We start from the raw sequence: 23,855 nt of genomic DNA, 5'->3' as shown, positions 1-23,855 counted from the left end.
AGTCACAAAAACCATGCGAAATCCGATCAGAGCGGTCAGACTGAAACGGATTTCCACAAATGCTATTTGAATAGGATTTCAAACCACATATTAATGTAGCTCAAAACAGATTTGTAAACATCGCTTTTCATGTGATATTTTTGCCATTCACACTGGCTAAATCTGATTTCAAACAGATATGCAAAAAAATTGGATTTGGACTCTAATGTTCACCATGGCTGCATTTATTGGATCAAAAATACAGTAAAACAGTATTATTGTGAAATAATATTACAATTTATTTAAATATATTAAAAAATGTAATTTATTCTTGCTATGCAAAGCTGAATTTTCAGGATCATTACTCCAGTCTTCAGTGTCACATGATCCTTCAGAAATCATTCTAACATGCTGATTTGCTGCTCAGGAAACATTTCTTATTATGTTCAATGTTGAAAACAATTGTGTTGCTGTCTTTACTGTCACTTTTTATCAGTTTAATGCATCCTTGCTGAATAAAGTATTAGTCTTTCAAAAAAATCTTACTGACCCCAAATGATGGAGTAATGCTTGCAAAGCAGCATATATTGAAATGGAAGAATCTATTCATTTTCGGGTTTTCTAATCTTTAAAAAAAAAATCTAAAAAAATAAAACAAATACACAACATTTGTGCTGCTGTTTTTACGGTCACTTTTGATCAGTTGTGTATTATATTTGTGTTCATATATTTAACCATTTATAGAAAAATGTCCAAGCTAGCTGTGACCATGGCATGGACATTTTGACAATAGCTTGTTTTATTTTTATGTGGCCCCTACCATGAAAGCATTGCTCCCAAAATCCTACATTCCATGACTATAACATATAATATGCTCTGATTGGCTGTTATTGTGTCACATTATGCAGCATTTTAGTTTGCAGTCAACAAAATGACCACTTAAACTGATGTGAACCAACATTATTTAATTGACACAGAAAACCTAAACTTACCTAAAAGTAAATCCTTGTGCTGCATTGCAAGAACTGCTATTTCTTTCTGTAAATGCAAATCTAGTTTTGATTAGACTTAATTATAGGCTACTGCTAATGGAAGAATTACATTTTAAACATTGAGCTCCAACAGATGTGATGCCTTTACGGTTTATCCTGTGCGTTACAAATGCCAGTTGTTTTCTTCCACCAAAAGTCATAGGTCTGAACAAATACTCTTAAAGCCGACTGGTCACGTTACACACGTCCATCTTTCAGCCCGCACATGTTCAGAGTCACCTGGTCTGTGTCCGAGAGTCACCTGATCACAGAGAATATTTGATAGCGACGTAAGCTAGATTAAAAGAAAAACAATTTTACTCATGCCACATGGCGTAATGTCAGCTTAAACGTAAAGGTCAGCGTGAGCGCTTTCAGAACGGCTTGGTTTTTTAGAGCAACTGTGTACTTCAATTAAACAGAAGGGGGGAGGGGGGAAACAATGCCAATTGTTTATTTATTTATTTATTACATCTTTCTTATCAAAATGACATAAGAGATTTGGAGCATTCAGCGTGTGTTTTGATGACTGGAGCTCTGGTTCCCAATACGGCTGCAAGCCTCATTCTGTTAAAATAAGATGAATCTGCCAGCGCAGCTTAATAGCCAGAAAACTTTGCTATTCAGCCAAAATAAGTCTGCCGTGGTGACAGACTGTCATTCTGACCTTGTTCCTATGCGTGTTCACTTTCAGGATTATAAGGCACTTCCCGTTTCTGTTTCTCTGCTCTTTCAGGTGAATATGTGGTAATGACGGTCTACTTCCACTTGAAACGGAAAATGGGCTACTTCATGATTCAGACGTACATCCCCTGCATCATGACTGTAATCCTTTCCCAAGTGTCTTTCTGGATAAATAAGGAATCCGTACCCGCCAGAACTGTCTTTGGTATGTGTTACTCTCAAATCTTCTGCACTGTTTGAGCCGCCAACACCATTTTCATGCAAATATGGAGAAGAGAGCTGTTTCCTTCTGTCATATCTCCCTTCCTCCTTCTATCCATTTATCATTTTTTATACTTCTCTTCCTTTTTATCATTTTCTTTTATTCTGCTGTGTGTAATGCTGGGTTAATTTCTGTTTTAACCTCAGGTGAAGGCCGCTTTTGAAAGTGGGTTAGCATTACTTTCTACCCAGATTGCATTGCTGAGGACATACAGTGTGAAGTTGTGCCGTGCTAGAGATGCGACATTAAATTGTTTAGCATAAGACAAACGATTATGAACTGTGTTAAAGCTGGTGTCATTAGATATTCATGCACTTTGTACAGTCGCAGAAACTTTCACACTTTCATATGGAGGTTGGAGATTTCTGACGTATTCTTTCTTTTTTTTTTGTCTTGCATTTTCTGTTTTATGCATACAGTAGTAAGTTCTTATGACAACTAGAGCAGATTTACATGCTCACATTTACATAGATGGACAAGCCAATAGGTACAATATCATTTAAAAAAAAAATGTAAGTACTTTTATTCAGCAAGGATGCATTATATTTATCAAAAGTGACAGTAATTACATTTATAATGTTACAAAATATATCTATTTCAAAGAAATGCTGTTCTTTTAAACTTTCTTTTAAGATAACTTAAACAGCACAGCTGTTTTCAACATTGATAATAATAAATGTTTCTTGAGCAGCAAATCAGCATATTATAATGATTTCTAAGGATCATGTGACACTGACGACTGGAGTAATAATGCTGAAAATTCATCTTTGCACCACAGGAATACATTGCCTTTTAAAATAAACATCAGTAGAAAACAGCTATTTAAAATTTTTAATAATATTTTACAGTATTGCTGTTTTTCCTCTATTTTAGATCAAATAAATGCAACTTGATTTTGTTTTTGGGATCTACTAGAATAGGTTTTCAAGCTTGATTTTTTTTTTTAAATACACATTATTTTTCACATTTTCTCCATTGTTGCAGCTCCTCTCTTCCCAGTCTGTCAGTAATGCTCTGTTTAGTTCCTGTCTCTATGAAGCCCCTCCTTCCGAAAAAAACAATGTGCTCTGATTGGTCGTCTGGCCCAGTGTGTTCTGATTGGTCAAGCGTGTTTCGGATATGTCCCGCCCCTTACCATAACCCCAGGTTTCCACACTACTAACTAACTCAATCAGGCTCGCCCCCTTTTTTGCATATGATTTTAGCAGGAGTTATTTAAATGAGGGAAATTATGACGTGTTCGTTCATGGAAGAAAACTCAAGACTACAATCGATGTGTTTCAGGGAGTTCAGAAACAGACACTGATACAGAGAATAACTCCCGCTGGAGTGACTTTTCATGCTCAAACAGCAACATTACACACTAAAAGTTGAAAAAGCATAATACGTCCTCTTTAGTAAATCTTTTGAATGGTAGTGTATGTACAGTGTGAAATCTCAAATCTTGACAACCAAGGATTAATTACTAACCCAGAATATGTGTGAAGCGAGATAACCATCTATCTATCTGAAGGGTGTTTTCTGTTTGTGTTAAAGTGTTAGTTTGGTTTGGCTTCATCACAAACTACTGAATCATAACGCGTGTCACGATGTGTATCATATCATGAGGTAATTGGCGATACCCAGTACTATGTAAATGACAGAGTTTGGTTTTTGTGTGTGTTGCAGGATCAAAAATGTGAGTGAGTGTATGCTTGTTAAATGAGTTTCATGTTCATGAGTTCACCTGCCCACATAATAGTTAGGATAATAGTTAGGAGGCTCAATCCCGAGGCTCAAGCTCTCGTTTCCACTGGCAGGCATCGCTTTAGCACCATGTGCTCGATCAGTCCTGAACACTCATGTGTGCTGCATGTGACCTTATCTTTACATGACAAAAACACATCTACACACACCTCCTGTTTCCCTCCACACTTCACCTGGGGCACTAGAGATGCTGAGAATAGCACGCTCTCATTCTCCACTGGAAAAGTGTAACAATGACCCACCTTCAGATGGCTACTAACAGAGCGGTGCGCTTGGACTCGGGCCAGAGGAGCGGCTTTTCGTGTCCTAGATGGAAGTGTGCTTAGTGTAGGGGTTTCTGGGTAATGACAGGGTGGGTTTTTGATGGCCGGTGCATGTGCAGAATGGACGCAGCAGGAGACCACAATGATCTGTTGTTTATCTGTTCTGGGATGGCTTCCATATTTCGCTTTCTCTACACATGTCTCTAGTGTACTTTGGAAAGGCTTCCTAATGGCTCAGTTACTGATTTTTTTTAGTACCTTTGTCAGCACAATGTAGTTTGAAATTAGTTTGGTAGTGTTTAATAAATTGTCTTGCCTTGTTTTTCTCTACTTAGACCATTTAAGCTGTAAAAATGGGTCATTCAGTTTCAATGTGAGAACAGCACACTCATACACAGTACACTCATGAAGTGCGATTTATAATATACATAAAATCTCAACTTGCTGATTTTTTATTTTGTTAATGCAAACTATGTTATCACCCTGCTCTTTATACAAAGTTGTATATATGAGTAAGTCCAACTGTATCTGCATACATACCAGGGTGGGAATTATGTAATTTTAGGGGCAAGGCCATTTGGCCTCCACCTTTTTTTTTTTTTTAGGGGCACCAAGGCCATATGACATGGCATATCGTACAATTCGATGGTTTTCCCATTCAGATTGATACCATAACATCCTAATTTGGAATAAGACATGGATTATGTCTTTTTTAATAAAAAAAAAAAAAAAATTTTAATGAGAGAGAGAGAGAGCGCCATTACATCCAGAAGGTATACACCCTCACACAACAATAGAAACAACATAAATGCCAATAAAAGCATTCAGAAACACCACAAATGCCAATAAAAGCATTCAGAAACAACACAAATGCCAATAAATTAATAATTTCCTGCATTGTCGAACGCTCTTCTTCATGTGTTTCAAATATGGACTATAATGTTCAGTAGAGTTGAATAATGTGCTGGTATGAATTGAAAACAGCACATCAGTATACAGCGCTCATAATGATTACATACGCATTTGGCTATAAATTCAATAAAATATTATTCCTGTCAATAGAAATCTGATGTAAACTGAGAATATATCAATATTTCTCCAAATCTGCACACTTTTGAGCTAAAAGCCCAGAGGGACGTTGTTTTGTGAATCGCTTTCATGATGACAGCAAAGGAGTTTTTTATGAATGGGTGCGTCTGACGCTCATAATTCATATTAAAGGTATCGACTCATTTTTGCATTTCATAACTCCTGACACAAATTAAGACATAACTGTCAATATAAATTTCTCAGAATACAATAGTGGTCAAATACTGAAACGTGAGTCTTATATCTTTTTAATGATGTAAGTTATAGTTTGTCAAGGTAATAACATTAAATCTTATAGTAACTTTGAACTATTAAAAAAAAAACGCTTCAGTGCGGCGACGCCGTTACCTCTGGAACCTTGCATAGGGCCCTTTTCTGAAAAGGGCACTTATCTACTAGCAAATAGATTTGGATATTTGTAGGTCAAACCGTTCTTGTCTGTCAGTCATATAATGCAGGTCTCTATGGTCACGGTCGCAAAGAGTCCAAATTAAAAAAATTCCCCATCGTAAGTACACATTGATGGCCTAAGACACGAAAAGACCGGTTTGTGTGAGAAAACAAACAGTATTTATATTGTTTTTACCTCTTGTAACACAGCGACGTCCAAGTGATCTGAGGGCGCCCGCGCTTCCTGCTGTGTGACGTGTGCGCAGACTGGTGCATAGATAGACATAATAGATTTCGCCTTGGCCACGGCAGTTCATGAACGACAGCCGTAGCCAAGGCGAAATCTAGTGTATATATCTATGCACCAGTGTCGACAACAGAGTGTCGTTCTTCTGTTGGTGCTGACGTTACGTGCTTCTTGCACTGCTGTTTTGATGCGTGAGATCATCGATGTGATTATGACACTGCACCTGCGCGAATCCACAAACTAATTGAAGTTCAGAGACTACTTGGGTGGAACTTGGACAGGGCCAGGGCACACAGGCCACTGTGGCCGTACGATGATTTTTTTTTCACGGGGCATGAAGGCCAAAGTGTAGGGCAACGGCGGCCATGGCCGCGTGGCCGCGGTATAATTCCCACCCTGATACATACACTCGTGTAGGGGTGATAGGCCTGTATATATAGCAAATCTCTCCTGCTTGATTGCTTGTATTTTTCGTTGGAGAAAGTAAACTATATTAGATTCATACAGCTCTGCTAAATGCCACTATGAGACATGGAGATATTAAGACATTATAAGCATTAACACGCTGCTTTTGAACAATGTGTATTGTGTAAAATGCCATACAAATACATTTAACTTGACTCGAGTCGAACCTTGAAGACATTAGCATATGTGCATATGCTAATAATACTTTCACATATCCATAAACTAGAATATAAAATAGAATAGGAGCCATTTAAAACGGATAGTTCAAATTTACTGAGAACCAATGCTGTTTGGTGTCATTGACATCAAATCTGACACGACGCATCTTCACATGCCAAGTCTACGTATGAGAAAGATAGTCGAAACTGGTTTGAAAGGACACGAGGGTGAGTAAATATTGACATAATTGTCTTTAAAGGTGAACTTTTACTTTAAATGGGTTACTTTTTCTATTAGTTAGCATCTGATTGAAGGCCGTGAACCCTGTGACCCCATTTGTTTGTTCTATTCTTCGTGTTTGCTTGTATTGGCGACAGCTCCCTCATCCTTCTCAGCCAATAGCAGAAAGGCACCAAAGCAAAGCTCTCACAGTACTGTGGATTCGGCAGTGAAACAGAAGCAAAAACACATCCAGCACCTCTGGCTAAATGTAGCTTGTGATGTACCTATTGATCGCTCCAGATCGGTCTGTATGTGGGCGTTTGTGAGTGCGCTGTGATCGTGTGAAGTTTTCCAGAGAGTGTGGATGATTCTCCAGAGCTGTGAGCTCATCTTATAGGCAGTTTTTGGTTTAAACCCGAGTTCGATGCAAATCCCTCGGCCTGCCCCCGCAGATCCGAGTGCCACCATGAGCGCTGGCGGTACCTGTTTACCATGGTAGCTAGGTAACTCAGGTAGAGGTGTTAACTTCACTGTTTTATTCATAGTTTTGTCCTTTGACAAAATTAACATGCACAGAACAGCACTTGTGTTTGTCTACCACAGTATGTGGTAAGATATGCAAAGAATGATACTCACAGAAGGCAATTTCTGCAGAGACTAGCAGCTTTGAGACATGCATTTTAGGTCCAATCAATCAATCAATCAATCAATCAATCAATCAATCAGTCAGTCAGTCGGTAAGTCAGTAAGTCAGTAATGCCTGGTTCAGATTACACGATTTTTTTGTCTGTTACGATAGTCACTGTGTCAGATTACACGATTTTGACTCCTAAAAATCTTGTCATGTCGTGGACAAGAAACATGTCAGACTACACGTTGTTTTCCGACCAGTCATCGCAAGCCGTTTCACACACTCATTCACTGGCACATACACACGCTCACTCACATAGCTACACGCACTCACTCACACACACACCTGACGCTCACTCGCACATACACACTCACTCACATACACGCACTCTCTCTCTCTCTCTCTCTCTCTCTCACACACACACTCGCTCACTCACACATGCTCTCTCACTCACACTCTCTCGCGCGCACACATAGTCACACACTCACTCGCGAACACACACTCTCACTCACTCTCACTCACTCGCGCGCCGTCGTCATGGAGGACCGTTAAAAAATTAAACATGCTAGTCTTTTTGTCGTGATGTCGTGAAGCATCGCGTTGTCGCCCACTATGACACACTATACGAGATGAAACGATCGAATCTTGCGTCCCGACGCCCGTTGTCGTTTGCGAATCCCCACGACACCCTACGTCAAACGGATCGTGCCAAAATCGGGCTAAAATCGTGTAATCTGAACCAGGCATAAGTCAGTAAGTCAGTAAGTCAGTAAGTCAATCAATCAATCAATCAATCAATCAATCAGTCTATCAATATATTTATTTATTTCAAAGATGTATTTTATTTCAATAAATAAATAAATAACATTAACTTCAAATTTGAAATTTTAAGACAATGAAGCCTATTTTAGGACCAATAAACACTTTCAACATTTTAACAAGTATCTATTATAAAATTAAATATATTTTAAATATATATTATTTAAAAATATATTTAAAATAAATTATGTATATTATAATAGATAATAGTTAAATGTAGCACAAATATATATATTTAAAATAAAATATTTAAATAATATGAAATAATATATGAAATAAAAATTATTATAGTTTGAAATATTTAGAAAATTAAGTTTATTTTTTTTTTAAATTAAACACTTTCCCCACAAATTGTCATTATTGTAATGGTTTTTATTTTAATTATTAGGTGATTTTCAATATTAGATTAATAGTATTGTATTTTTAGTAGTGTATTAGCGTATAAAAAGTACTTTAATAGTGTTTTTATTAAATCAGCATAACAAGGCAGTACAACAAATACCATCATGTATAATTTATTTACACATTACAGTAAAAAAACAAAAAACAAAAAAAAAACATTATTATTTTAAAAACTGAGGGCACATGTGCTTAATGTCATACAAATCATGCAAATGCAAAAAATAGAAATGGTCATAAACATAGATTTTTTGTTGTTGTTGAAATATGACCCAGACATGTTCTTGACAGGCTTCGTTTCAAGTGGACTCGAGTGGTTCAGAAAACAGCTGTCACGCCAACCAACAAACAACAAATTATTAGTGTGAAAGTGTCTTTTCATGTCCATGTTTATTTCTAACGTCTGCAGGCACTTGCAAACTCAAGAATACAGAGAAAATATGTAGGAGAGTGTGTTAGTCTTGTGTGCGGGGTTGGCTTTATGTGCAAGAGGTTTGTGTGTGTGTTTTCTTATGTTTTATTAGCGTGTGCATGTGGGTGTATGTGTGAGTCGAGAGAGATTCTGTGTGTGTGTGTGTGCGTGTGTGGGAGGAGAAGGGATACTGGCTGCCTCCATGATTGTGTGTATTTGTGTGTTGGTGTATGTGTGTGACTCACGTCTGGCATGCTCACTGCTCTGTGGCAGAAACGCTTCCAACTTAAGACATTCAGGTTAAGAGTGAATTCCTGACTCCCCCTGGTGGTTCAGAGTGTTACTGCTATAGAATACCTCGTTTGGGATGACCCCATGAACCAAATAAACCTGTAGATTGACCAACACGTGAATGTTGGGAGAAGTTCTGCAAGCTGAACATTGTGAGGTGCAGAACATTGGTAAAAAAGATAAAATCCAGATATAGATATAGCTCATCATAAAAGAGGAGAAAATACTTAACATAAAATAAGACATTTTTCCCATATTTTTTTTTTATGTGCATGATATTCCAAGCAAAATGTTGAAGTAACGGCTGAAATAACCATCGTTTTTGATTGACATCTCAAATCCCTTCGTTTCTCAACTGTTTTCATGATGCAAACAATTCCTGAAGGATAAAATCAAGACCTTTGCTATTTATTTTTCTCATTAGATCTTAAAAATAAAGAGGGTTTTTGCAGTGATGCCATAGAAGAACCATTTTTGGTTCCCGAAAGAACCTTTCCGTGAACACTTCTTAAATTAACCATTTTATTATTAGAAAAAAGAAGAAGAAAAAAAAACTTTTGTGCAATGGTAAGGTTCCATGATTGTTAAAGGTTCTTCATTGAACCATTGATGCCGATAAAGAACCTTTATTTGTAAAAGTGAGTGTCCTGTTTTATGGAAATGCATAAGATTATACAATTCGATACTGCCTTAAAGTGGAAGATCTCTTCAATTATTGTTTCATCGTGCCTTATTGTGTCTTTATGTCCAGTTGCTTCTGTTAGCCTAATGTTATGGACTTTTGTGATAAACTAATGGGGCACTAATAGTTTTGCTCATTGATTTTAAACTCTCAGCAAATTACGTTGTTTCATGGTGGTCAGTTTTAATGAACTCCTAAGGGGAACATAGAGAAGAGAAGAGAATAAAGGAATTATTATCACTAATAGACACTTATGGACTATTGGAATGATACTCAAACAGTTTGTTTCCATTTTTGATTTGCAGTCACAGGTGAAGCAGTTTGACCTGTTTATAAGCGAAATTATGTAAGAAATTACGCATAAAGAGCAGTATGTTCATACTCAACTCATTACACTCTAAAAAGTTTAACTATGATTTACTCAATTTTTTTGGTGAAACATTTTTGCACTAAAAGATTTGTTTGTAAATTTTAAAGCTGTGAAATCAATGAAATATACTGTGTGAATTGAGTAAATGCAAGTAAAAAAATTAAGTAAATCTGAGTAACTGCATCTGGTACATTAACAAATAAAATTGAGTAGAAATAATTTAACATTTAAAAACCAATATTTATGAGTAATATTAACTTTTTTTTATTTCATTTAAACCTTTGTAAAATAGTATTCCATACAGCCACCAGTACAGACCATCTTAATTATCATAACTTAATTGTTGCAGACAAAATGATATCAAATAAAGTGGTTGGCAGGAGTTTGTATCAGAATTTTATGCATACATTCACACATTTTCATAAAAACACATTACTTAGTTTATACATATTCTCCATTGTTGCAGCTCCTCTCTTCCCAGTCTGTCAGTAACACTCTTTAGTTCCTGTCTCTATGAAGTCCCTCCTGAAGCCCATGTGCTCTGATTGGTCGGCTGGACCAGTGTGTTCTGATTGGTCGACCGCTTCCAGCATGTTTGTGAAATATCCCGCCCCTTACCATAACTGTAAGTTTCAACACACTACTAACTAACTCAATCAGGCCTCGCCCCCTTTATTTTGCGTATGCCTTGGGCGGGAATTATTTAAATGAGGATTATTGTGACGTGTTCGTTCCAGAAAGAAAACTCAAGACTACAATGGAGGCGTTTCAAGGAGTTCATAAACAGACACTGATAGAGAATAACTCCCTTTGGATTGACTTTGTGCTTTGTAACTTTGCAGACCTTTTTCATGCTGAAACAGCAACATTACACACTAAAGAAAGCTGAAAATGTAAAAAAGCATAATAGGACCTATTTTAATGTACTCTTCTCTTTGTGTTTCTCCCAGGAATCACCACCGTGCTCACGATGACGACCCTCAGCATCAGCGCACGTCACTCTCTGCCCAAGGTCTCGTACGCCACGGCCATGGATTGGTTCATCGCGGTGTGTTTTGCTTTTGTCTTCTCTGCTCTCATCGAGTTTGCCGCCGTGAACTACTTCACCAACGCACAGGCGGAGAGAGCCAAGAGAAAACAGGCCGCCGCTGCCGCCAGTGCCAAGAGCTCCACAGCGTCAGGCAAAGCCAAAGACACAGAGGAGGTTCTACAGGTCAGATTACAAACACTACATCTATCTATATTATAAAACACACAGTTATGGCTTTAACATTTGATGGGATGAGCCGTGTCTGAAACTGTGTAAAATAGCTGTTACGCTGTACATCAGTTCATTTATTAATGCGCCACGTTGCACTGCAGTTCTAATGATGCCTTCAACTCCTCCTGAGAGGTTCCTATTACAAGCTTCAAAGACATAATTATGATGTTATGTGCGTTCAAGTGATTTTCAATGGGGACAAAGTGGACGCACTGGCACATTTTTACTTACCAAGATGGCTGGTGCAACCTGTATTTTATCATTCGGGTGTTGCCAAAAAGAATGATGGGAAGAGTATTTTGGTCTCACAAGTCTTTTATCTTATTACAGTCTCAACCAGTAGCATTTAATGGCAAGTTTAATAGCTTTTTTTTTTTTTATCAGCAGCACACAAAATGCATGGAAACTAAATTGTATATGTAAAATAAGATATTGTGTTTCATCTTGCATAATGAAAATAAAAGCTATTTTAATAACCATTTAGGTTTTTTTGCATGTGAATTATCTTTATAGCAATTACGAATATTTTTTCTTCAAAAATATCATTACTGTAGTGCATCCTTTTGAGTTTGAGTTTTTTTTTTTTTTTTTTTTTTTGGTAATTCTCATTCTCTGTGATTCTCATTAGATTTTCGAAACTCGTTTTCAGTAAAAAAGATACACAATTGTAATTCGTTATTTTAATAAAATGTATTCCATTTAAATTTATTTTAACCCTAAATTATAGGCAGTATAACATGTACAGTATATGTATACTGCATATAATGCATAAACACTTCTAAATATTGTTATTTTTCCACATTGCACTCAAAATAATCTGTGGAAATGTGTCAGGTAAATAATGTTGCAGTGCAAAAAATGTTAATAGTCTTCATTTTCCTGAAGCAAAATATAGTTTCTCATTATTTATATTTTCTTTTGATTTTAGGTTAAATGACCTGTCCTTGTTCTTCACACACTGTAAAAAATTGTGTACAACCAGGTAACCAATTAAGGCAACCAGGTAACTTAGGCTACTTTTTTAAGTTAAACCTGGTTGCCTTAATTGTTTAATTTCAATGAACTCAAAATTTTGAGTTAATACAATGAAGGAGATTGGTTTAATCAATAGAAACTCAAAATATTATGTTATCTGAACCACATTAATTAACTAAGTTGATTTGACAAAAGATAATAAGTTGTGATTACAAATAATGAAAATAATATTTTACAGTGCAGGTTTTGAGATTCGACCAAAAAAAGGCCCACGGTTTCATCTTATAACACTTCTGCAATAAAATAAATTATCTGTCTTCAGAAGTATAATGTGTAGAAGTAGTATGCATAAAAGTAAAGGAGCTAAGGAAGGAGCAACACAAAGTCAAGCCATTTGTTTTTGTATTTTTGTGTTTTACGTCGAGTAAGATGAGCCACCGTTGGGGCATCATGGGAGTTTTGTAGCGTAAACGTCACAAAACGGATGCTAGTTTAATTACAGCTGATAGAGCAGCACATAAGCACGAGTGTGCTTATGCGCTGTGGATTTGGTCTTTTGCTGGGATAATGTGCGTAAGCTGAGATGGCGGATTAGAAGTGGCACATGCTGACAGCTGTGAGACTTAGTGAGAGTGTGTCTGACTGTTGACGTGATGTATTACGGGCCTGTTTTCTGGTCGTTCATTTTTACAGACTGTTGAAGATGTTAATGTCCCTTATCTAATGGTGGCTCTCTGTAAGCCTTTCAAATCACCAATATTTCTCTTCCTCCTTTTCTCCCTCGCTCTGTCTTCTGCTCATCATAACACATTTCTGTTCGCCGAGTAAAAGGATGGGGTTCTTTACGGTGAATGTGGAAAATCTCAGCAGATGCAGGTTAACGGAGCTCGTATGACTCAGTCGGTGAGCTCAACACAGCGGGAACTACTGTACGCTTGACTTCACACACGTTACAAATAATCCAGCCTGGGAATTCATCGGCATTATCTCAGCACTCACATTCCTAATGTTCAGCACTGCTTCATAATTTCATAGCTAGACTTTCACTAACTACAGCACCAGTCAAAAGTTTGGAATAATTAAGAAATTAATACTTTTTATATGAAGAAACTGTATTCAGAAGAGACTAATTCAAATGATCAAAGTGACAGTAAAGACATTTATAGTGTTACAAAAGATTTATATTATAAATATTGCTGTTCTTTTGAACTTTCTATTCATCAAATAATCCTGAAAAAAATAATAATCACAGTTTCCACAAAAATATGAAGCAGCACAACTGTTTCAACATTGATAATAATGAGAAATAATAATAATTCTTGAGCAGCAAATTTCTGAAGGATCATGTGACACTGAAGACTGGAGTAGTAATGCTGAAAATTCAGTTTTGATCACAGGAATAAATTACATTTTAAAAACAGTTATTTCAATTTCTAATAATATTTCACAATATTACTGGGGTTTTTTTTTTTCTGTATTTTTGATCAAATAAATGCAGTCATATAGTGAGCATAAGAGGCTTCTTTCAAAAAATAATTTTTATTATTCCAAACTTTTGCCGGTGGTTTTAAATTTTGATATGCAATTCTTTTTCTCTCTTTTTTTTTTTTTTAAATACGATGATTTAGAAAGTAACAGGATGAATTACAGCATCTAATGGGGCATTTTCTCAGACAGTGCTTGCATATAAATGGCACTATCAGCGAGCGCAATTCCCTCTTGTGTTTTTATATGCTTTATCTGAACCCATTAAGTCACATTAAGAGAAAATCCCAGTATGGAGCAATTTAGGTCTGTGTATGTGCTGACCACAGAACTGCCACGGATTAATGAGCTGCCTTTTAATAGATTTTCCTATTCTGTAAAAGAAAGAAAAAAAAAAAAAAAAAACTGAAAAGAAAATGTTCTTTACCTGAGAGAGAGAAAATAAGCAAAGGATACAAATTATCAGGGAAATTATGTGAACTCTGCATTATGGGTAGGATCCCAGCAATCCTTTTGAATCCCTGCGTCCGAGTTCGGCATCTGCTGAGATTTGAACCGTTCAAGCTGCAGACACTTTGCTATCCAACAGAGTACTGGGGGGGGAAGTGCAGTAGATGCCAGGAAAAAGAAGTTACTTGTTGTGGTGAAATACTAAGTACTTGTTTAACTACAGATTTAAAGCCTGCTCACACCAAGAGTGATAACTATACAGATAACTATAGCGATATCTATATTAGTGTCCACACCAAAGCAAAGCTTTGTCGTCTGACGCTTAAAAATGCTCTTTAAAGCAGAATGGATTCTGATTGGCTGTCAATGTTTTTTTAATCAACATTTTTCAGCTGAAAAAAAAAAAATCTGAAAGTGATTCCAACGATATTGTTACTCTGTACCGTTATTGTTATAGTTGTGGTATGGATTCTGCTATTCTTTTACATTTGAGCGCTTACTAAAACTCTTAATCATTATCGTCCTTGGTGCGAATGGCCCTAAGAAAGTGGCAAATGTTCCTTGTGAGTCTGATCATAGGTCAAAGCATGAGGTGTGTGTAGGAATGTATTTATGTTGCACACCAGCATACCAACATGACAAGTAAGTTATTCATCAAATGTAGTTCATTCTGTGAAGGTACACAGCTTACGTCTCTCAGAGCTGTTGTATTGAGTCTCTTTCTTCTCTCCTCACAGCTTGCTCTAACATATTTTCCACACACCACAAGACACCAATTACACTTTGCCAACTGTTCATTTATCAGAGGAAATGGTGAAAAATATGAGGGTAAAACTGGGCTATCAGGTCCAGTGAGAGAAAGAAAGATCTCTCTTCACTATAATCCCAGTGTACGCGTTTAGCTCATGTACAGAACAGCACTGTACTGTACTCTCTTCCATATACTTTAAGTAATTTGTGTGATTTAGTGTAACAGTGTTATATATATATATATATATATATATATATATATATATATATAGTTTCCTCATACAGTATGGCCAAGAAGACAGAAAGCGGGTCATAAAAAGTGTTATAGAAAACTCATAAAAATGCACTTTCAATCAGGAATTTCCCATTCACACATTCACACACACACACACACACACACACACACACACACACACACACACACACACACACACACACACACACACACACACACACACACACACACACACACACAGGATGTGGTTCAGGTTTCTCTACAGATGTCAGAGAGGACACTGCTACTGTTCATCTGGATCATAATCTGCTTTATACGTCATTTCATTCTACTGTTGTGTTGTCATGTTTTATGGGTACTTACCATAGACTTTCCATAGACATAATGATTTTTATACTGTACAGACAGAATATTATCTCCCCTACCCCTACACCTACCCATCACAGAAAACTTTCTGCATTTTTACATTGTCAAAAAACATCACTTGTTATATGATAAATAAGCTGTTTTCCTCATGGGGACCAAAACATTTCCTCACAAGGACAAGGATTTTGGATATTGCCATCTTTGAGGCGATATTTTGTTCCCATAATGTAGGGTTTACCAAGCCACACACACACACACACACACACACACACACACACACACACACACTGAGTGGACTCATCTCTTGTCCTTACAGTATTTATATGAAAAAAGCTGTTTATAGAATAGCTCCACCCTCCTCCTCCTCCGTACACCCACAAACAGCAAACCATCTGATCATAAAAGCTCCTTAAAGCCCTGAACGTTACTGCAGGCGTGACGTCTGCTCAGTTGCACATTACAGACACGTGCTGCTCACTGCATGGGACACATTCGGTTCCTGATATCTCCTTTAAAATGTCTTCAATGATGCTTTTAAATATTCTGCAAACAGAAATATTATTTCTGTGTAAAGAGACATTATTTTGGCTGCAAAACAATGGTTTCCTCAATTTATGAATTTGCTTTGAATCGTTTGTGTCAGAGACTGTTGCGAGACTCTTGCATGTCTTCTCATTAAAAACGCAGTGTAGATGTGGCAATGCAATAGTGTCATCAAAACATTTAGAAAGTATTATTAAACCAAAACTTGATTTTATATTGCCTCATATTACAGTTTTTTCTTCATCTCTGCTTGCTTTATGTTTAAAATTACTGTCAGCATCCAGTTTAAAGGGATAGTTCACCCAAAATTTTTAATTCTGCCATTATTTACTCACCCTCAGGTTGTTCCAAACCTGTATGAATTTATTTCTTCGGCTGAACACAAAATAAGTTATTTTGAAGAATATGTGTAACCAAACAGTGACTTCATACTATGGAAGTTAAAGGGGACCATTAACTGTTTGGTTACCCAACATCCGTTGTGCACTTTAGTTACGTTTTCTCTCTTTTACCCAACAGCAAACCTCGGACACCAACGGCAACCTGCGAAAACGCGTCAACTCCAGCATTCAGTCTCAACCAGACTCCAAGAAAGCCCAAAGAACCGAAACGTCTAGCAAGAGCGCCGCAGCCACATCCAAACCAACTCTGACCAGCCAATCATCTTCCACCTCAGAGGGTACCAGCAGTTTCTCCAGCCAGTCACGTCTAAGCCCCAGTTCTGCCAGCCAATCAAATGCAGCCACTTTATCCTCCGCCTCCAAGACCACACCGCCAGCCCCGCCCTCAACGCCAACAGTTCCCGAGAAACCGTCGCCCGGAGCGACCGCTGGCTCCGCCCCTCTTCACCATCTCCTCGGGCCGAAATTAGAAAATATTAAAAAGAAGGAAGCCAAGGCGGCACCTCAACCTGCCGCTCCTGCGACCGGAGGAGCCAGCAAGATCGACGAATATGCACGTATTTTATTCCCAGTGTCCTTTGGGGCATTCAATATGGTGTACTGGGTGGTTTACTTATCCAAAGAAACCATGGAGGCCAAGGGAGGCTAACAGGAACAGGCTTGGTTGTTTGTACCTTTTTTTTTTTTTACAACTCGCTGAACAAATGAAATAAAGAGCCCTCATAAGGATTACTTCAACTGTTGTTCCAAGCAATTCCAAGAAACGAAATTCTATTACGGCAGACAAAACTGGACGAGCGCACAGAAGAGAACTTTTTTGTTGTTTATCAAAAGGGCCGTACACAAGATTAAGCATGTGGATATATTATAATAAGTAAAAAATAATTACATTAAAAAACAATCCAATAGATTTATCTGTTGTCTTGAATAGCCATATTTCCGGTCTGTCCTATTTATCGCCGGACACACTGAAGAAGGAACAATGCTACTAAATAGGAAAAACCAATACCAGGGCCGTTTAGTCTATTTTTATATGGAGACACTTCCGGGGGAAAAAATCCTTCTTTCGAAGAACCTTTTTCGGAAACCCAATAGATCTGAACTGACCTTGCGGATGTCTGCCAAGAAGACATATTTCTGACATAGTATTTCTTTCAGTTCTTTCATGAATGGTATCTATTCTGTGTTTTCTCGCCGAGAGAGAGAACGCTGGAAGGGAGCGTGTGCTGATCAGTGAAAAACACATATGCATGTCTTTTATTTTTAAAGAGACTAAAATAATTTTCGTCGTTACAAATTAAGTCGTTAAAGCACACATTATGGTTTTCTCTCTTTGTTTTTGAAGTTGAATGGCTTGTTTTTAGTTTAGTTCGATTTGAGTTTTAATTTTTATTGTTTCAGTATTTTTTGTCTTATAGCTGATACATTCTCTGCTATAAACAAGGACATGTGGCATAGGAAGGATTTCACCAAATGAAGCGCACGGCATGAGCCGACGGATCCAGATGCTTCTGGAGTCATTTAGAACAATAAGAGGGTTAAACAGACTGATGTTGTAGAAGATCCAGAGGACGACGAAAACCTCCACCAATCCACATAGGGCTGTTTTTGTATGTGTAAATTGGATTTAAACCGTGATTGGTTGAGGTCTTCATTATCCACCAACTATTAGTTGTCACAAAAAGTCAATGTTAAAGGAATAGATCACTCAAAAATGGTCCAAAAAAGGAAATGGTTAGTAGGATGTTTGATGTCAACTTCCAAAAATGACAACCAAAAAAAGCACTATTAAAGAAGCCCAAATGACTTTGAAGCCATATGATAGCTTTGTGTGAGAAACTGAAATTTTTCATTTTTTTTATAGATGTGAATGTGCATAAGATATGGCTAGGGGTGCACCGAAAGTTTGATCTGTGATCTGTTACGATGTATTGAAGAATTTCGTAATAAAATCGACAGAATCTTTAATCAAAAGCAACAAAGCTTTTCGTAATTATTGGATGGCAGGTACGCTACAAATGTTTAGCGAAGTTTTGTTCATGCATCAACAGAAAACAGCACTGACTATAAGATTTTACATTTAAGAAACCATATCATTACCGATTAAAATCAAGAAATTAATATTGTCAATCCAGAGTTTGTGTCCACACAGCTGACATGTTTAACTGTGTTGCTGATACACGTTGTGTGCATGAAATAGACGCTGAACACTGTCAAAACGTGCCATCGGTGAAGCGTTAATTAAACATCTGTTTTGGCGATTGATTTCGTCCCTCCAAAACCATTTCAGCCAAATCAAAAATAGCAGTTTTCGGCCGCAAACATTCAGTAGCCGAAATGTCAGTGCATCCCTATATATGGCAAAAGAGTTTGACAAATAACAATTACATTTTGGCTTGTTTGTCACACAAAGCTATTGTTGGACATATATGAAAATAGTCATACAGACTACAGTTTATTTAATTTTTTATTTTATTTTTGGAGCTTGACAGCCCTTAAAAATGATGAAGGTACCAATAAAGTGGTTGTGCAGCAATGCCATAGAAGAACCAATTTTGATTCCTGAAAGAACATTTTAATCAAAAGTAGTTCAAATGAACCTCTTTCCACTACAAAGAAATGTTAGTGCATTGGAAAATGTCCTTGGCTTTTAAAAGTTCTTCAAAGAACCATAGATGGCAACAATATATTTTCACTGTGTGGAAAAGATGAAGAACATTAGAAAGTAAACTCTCCTTTTGTGTTCCACAGAAGAAAGTAAGTCTTATGGGTTTGGACCAACATGAAGGCAAGTCGTTTTTTGGGTGAGCTATTCCTTCATGGAACTGATTTGCTGTTCAGGATTGGTGTGCTGGAGACTGATGCACTCATTTTGTGACATTGAGGTCCTTCTGAAATTTCGGGTGATCTTAGCAGACCGTTCCACCGTTATGTTAAAATGCGACATAAAACACATAGCATATATGGTACAAACTGATTGATTTAATCTAATCTATAAAATTAATTAAATGATTATTTGATTGATTAGATCAAATGTGTGTGTGTATTCTTAGACCCCCATGCACACATGAAAGAATCTGGATGTTCTGGTATGCCTGTGTGTGAGTGTTTATGGAGATACAGTAGGATACAGACAGTCTCACTGGTTAGACTCGGATCTATTATTCCACATGTTAATGAAGCAGCACGGTTCATCTAATGAATCATTAACTGCTCTCCATGCCATACCATGCTGTTTACAACATAAATGTATAAGCAGTGCTTTCTAATTTACTGGTTGAAGGGAGAGAAAGAAAACCTCATTATAATAAGCATAATAGTTACCATGTGCTGCTCATATACTGTATATTGCCTATTTAAGAAAGTACAGAAGCCCTGAAAGGCCATGCATTATTATGTTTTCTGTCCTGCTTTGTCATGATCTTGACTTGTTTTCTCTTGGATGTCTAAGTGCATCATACAGTATGTATATGCTACCAGTCAAACGTCTGGAATAATTACATTTTTTTTTTATGTTTTTGAAAGAAATTTCCACAATAATATTAAGCCTCACATCTGTTGTTAGTAATGATAATAAGAAATGTTACTTGAGCAGCAAATCAGCATATTATAATGATTTCTGAAGGATCATGTGACACTGAAGACTGGAGTAATGATGCTGAAAATTCAGCTTTGCATCATGGGAATTGATTACATTTTTAAATACATTCAAATAGAAAGCAGTTATTTTAAATTGTTTTACTGTGTTGTTATTCGAGTAAATGTAGCCTTTAAGAGACTTCTTTCAAAAACATGAAAAATGTTTGAGTAGGCCATTCCAATCTTTTGAACGGAAGTGTGTATGGATGAGCGTTTTAAACAGCTCAACTTCATTGCCAACCAACATGAGGGACGTCTGCATGCTTATAGAATGATATTTAAAGGATCCTGATCAAATGCTTTGCAGCTAACCAGAGAAATAATGAACGATATACAGAGAAAATTTGAAAAATAAGTCAAGATTGTCAGAAAACAAAACAGAAAACAAATAATGCATGTCCTTGTTATATTTATGCACAATCTTGTCACATGACCTCAATATTTTCCATGGTTACTTAAGCAAGAGGCATTCTGTTATGATCTCAGAATTTGGCCTAGATTTGGTTATTTTGCTTTGTCAATCCATTTTTGTGCCAATACTGTCACCAAGCAGTTTTGCAAAAATAGCTATTGTCTTCAAAGAGATTTCCACAAACACTTCCTCCTGTCATTGGTCAAAAAACAGATAGCCCCGCCCCAAACTCATACCATTGGTTAATCCAGTGTTGCTGTGTCGGGCTGGTTAAAATTTGTGGTTGACTTTGCTACAAGTTCTTTCAACACACTAATAGACAATTGAGTGTATTACGTTGTGAGATGGAGTATCCAGTTGTATACTGCACATTTTTTCAAATGCAGTTGGCCATTCAGGTATTGTTGAAGATTTGCATACTGTACACAGTATACTGCATACTACGGCATACTACTTATCTCTAGCTCTCAGTCCCCATGTTAATGTGTGTGTGTGTGTGTGTGTGTGTGTGTGTGTGTGTGTGTGTGTGTGTGTGTGAGAGAGAGAGAGAGAGAGAGAGAGAGAGAGAGAGAGAGAGAGTTTGAGTGTATGAGTGTGTGAGTGTGTGAGGGACAGGGCTATCAGCAGCGTAATGGAGTGATCAAAATGTCTGGCTTCCCCAGAAAGTTCTTCTAGTGTGAAATTGACTTTGTACCTTCATCCTCCATCACACACACACACACACACACACACACACACACACACACACACACACACACACACACACATGCTCACACACCTTGTCAACTTGCCACCTTAATATTGTTATCTCTCTATCTCTCTCTGACAATAAGACCAATTCAAAATGAAAAATATGTGTTTATATAAACATTCAAATATGAATTTACGCCTGTGTATTTTAGCCTGTATCAGCTGTAGTTTAGATGCGATCTACAAATTGAGCAGCAGTTTTGGGCCTGTATTTGGGGTTGAGTGTGTGGGGAGAAGTGCACGACTGCTAACATCCACTCTGTGTCCCTGCTGGCCGTTTGCCTGAATGCATCTTCTGCCGCACACCACAGCTTATCGTTCAAACACAGAAGACTCTTTTGCTCCAGTGAGCCAAACGCAGGCTTTGCTCTATTAGAGCTCTTATTTGAGACGCCCAGAGACCAGAAACGTCCTGGCCCGTACCGAGCACACCAGTACCCCTAAGAAAAGCCCAACAGTCTCAAAGATGAAGTTCAATTGAGGTCGAACAAAGAACATTTGTCTTAAAAAGAAATTCACTGCAAATGGCTACATGCTACATGGTCCTTTGGATCGATCGACCAACCGATCGATCTATCTATCTATCTATCTATCTATCTATCTATCTATCTATCATCTTTTTTTGTTTTTTTAATCAGCATTTTTTTTTAAAACTCAGTACAAAATATATGTCCATGATGTATAAAAAAATAAGAAAATATATTTTGCTATCTATCTATCTATCTATCTATCTATCTATCTATCTATCTATCTATCTATCTATCTATCTATCTATCTATCTATTAATCTATCTATCTATCATTATTGTATTTCCCATTTGTGGTGAAATATGACCCAGACATGTTCCTGATTTCCTGGTTTGTGAGATTCACCCAGACATAACAGTTCTTTGAGAAACTGGTAGAAGGTTCTTCTATGGCATCAGACTGTAACCCCCTTATTGGTTTTAATTGGACACTTTATTTTTAAGAGTGAATACGGTGAACACAGATCTGTGTGAGCCACGCGCATCAGGAATCTTCAGCATCCTTACTTCTTAAATTCAGTTTATTTCTGTCTTTCTTTGATTTTCAAAACCACATTGTGAATGTGATCAGTCATTTTCTAATTATTGCTTATTAACACATTGAAAATGTTGTTTTATAAGGCTTTTTTGACACAGAAAGAGAAGAAGTCATTCGTTTTTGGCACTCTAAAGCCTGCACGGAGCGGAGGAGAGTGTCTCGGGGCCAGTAGCTGTCTCGACTGATAAACTAGAGAATATCATGTATAGCAGGAGAAAGAAAGACAGAGAGATTGTGTTCATCATGCCCTACAGAGTTTATCATGTTGGCAGTGATAAGAACAAATATCCATAATTTTCCTCTGGATGAAGCCCAAAAAGAAGAGAGATGTAACACAAAGAGAGGGAAGAAAACACGGACTAACAGCTATTGAGTGGGAAATGGATTTCGTTTGGATTCATTTGTCAGGCTCCAACCTATGGGGAAAAATAAAATAAAAATCACACCACTTCCACTGTATATAACTCATATAAACTGAATGTCTGTTTATAAAAATGAAGAAAATATACAATCAGTGTTTTGTAGTGTATATATTATTATTATTATTATTATTATTCTTTACTTACTGCCCTATGCAAGAGAACTACTTCAGAACTGACGAACAGGTGCCTGAGGTCTCGCATTGATGAGGTCATTGCTCACGGTCCAATGAGGGAAGAGAAAAAAATAAACATACATCTGTCATATATAAACAAAACGTTTTGTGTCTTTAAATTATCTTATTTCTTTATTTTCTTTATGTGAAGTTTTACTCTCCTAATATATTTATGAAGACTGCAAAATCCAAAAAGTGAGATCTCTTAATGTAGACTGCAATAAGAGTATATGCGAGAAAACTGAGACTTCAGCTTTTTTTAGATCCCAGTAATCTCACATTAACAGTATCTGCTAAATATGTTTTAAGCATATGCTTCAGTGTGTTGAAACATGCCAAATTGTGCAGCCAACATTTTGGCCAGGCTGTCATAGAAAGAAATTATGAACACATGCAAAAACAAGAGAGAACCAACAAAATATAAAAAACGAATTATGTTGTTCAATCAGTTCATCGTAAAAAGCAATCGAGTCTTCAGGAAATTTGGACTAAAAAGGGGTGTGTTTCCCGAACAAGGACGTAACTCGCTGCTTAACTACCATAGTAGGGGAGAGCGGGGTAAGTTGTCACACGGGTAAGTTGTCACACTGTCCATAACTCCAACACTAGAGGCTCTATCTCAAAAATCAAATAGCCACTTTATGTGACTTCTTCTTCTATAGTCAACTTCCTGTTCACATGTGGTCAAGATCACTGTAATCTGAGGTTAGCACAATTTTCTTATTTTTCTGCTTAAAAAGTAAAAAAAAAATCACTTTACATTTTATGCAATACAACTTTGTTAGGTA

General features: G+C 37.0%; 1 protein-coding gene across 2 annotated transcripts in view; it reads left to right on the top strand.

Moving 5' to 3' along the window:
- Positions 1–23,248, top strand: part of gabra4 (gamma-aminobutyric acid type A receptor subunit alpha4) — a 36,312-nt gene extending 13,064 nt beyond the window's left edge. For both annotated transcript variants that reach the window (XM_084133020.1, XM_084133021.1), the window contains exons 7-9: positions 1,747–1,899; positions 11,092–11,354; positions 16,726–23,248. In XM_084133020.1, the coding sequence (XP_083989146.1) occupies positions 1,747–1,899; positions 11,092–11,354; positions 16,726–17,256 (947 nt within the window). In that variant the 3' untranslated portion in view covers positions 17,257–23,248. The remainder of the gene's footprint in view (positions 1–1,746; positions 1,900–11,091; positions 11,355–16,725) is intronic.
- The last annotated feature ends 607 nt before the right edge of the window (positions 23,249–23,855 follow it).

This window comes from Abramis brama (genome assembly GCF_963993115.1).
Source record: "Abramis brama genome assembly, chromosome: 13".
NCBI lineage: Eukaryota > Metazoa > Chordata > Actinopteri > Cypriniformes > Leuciscidae > Abramis > Abramis brama.
This window is presented reverse-complemented; position numbering and strand designations above follow the sequence as displayed.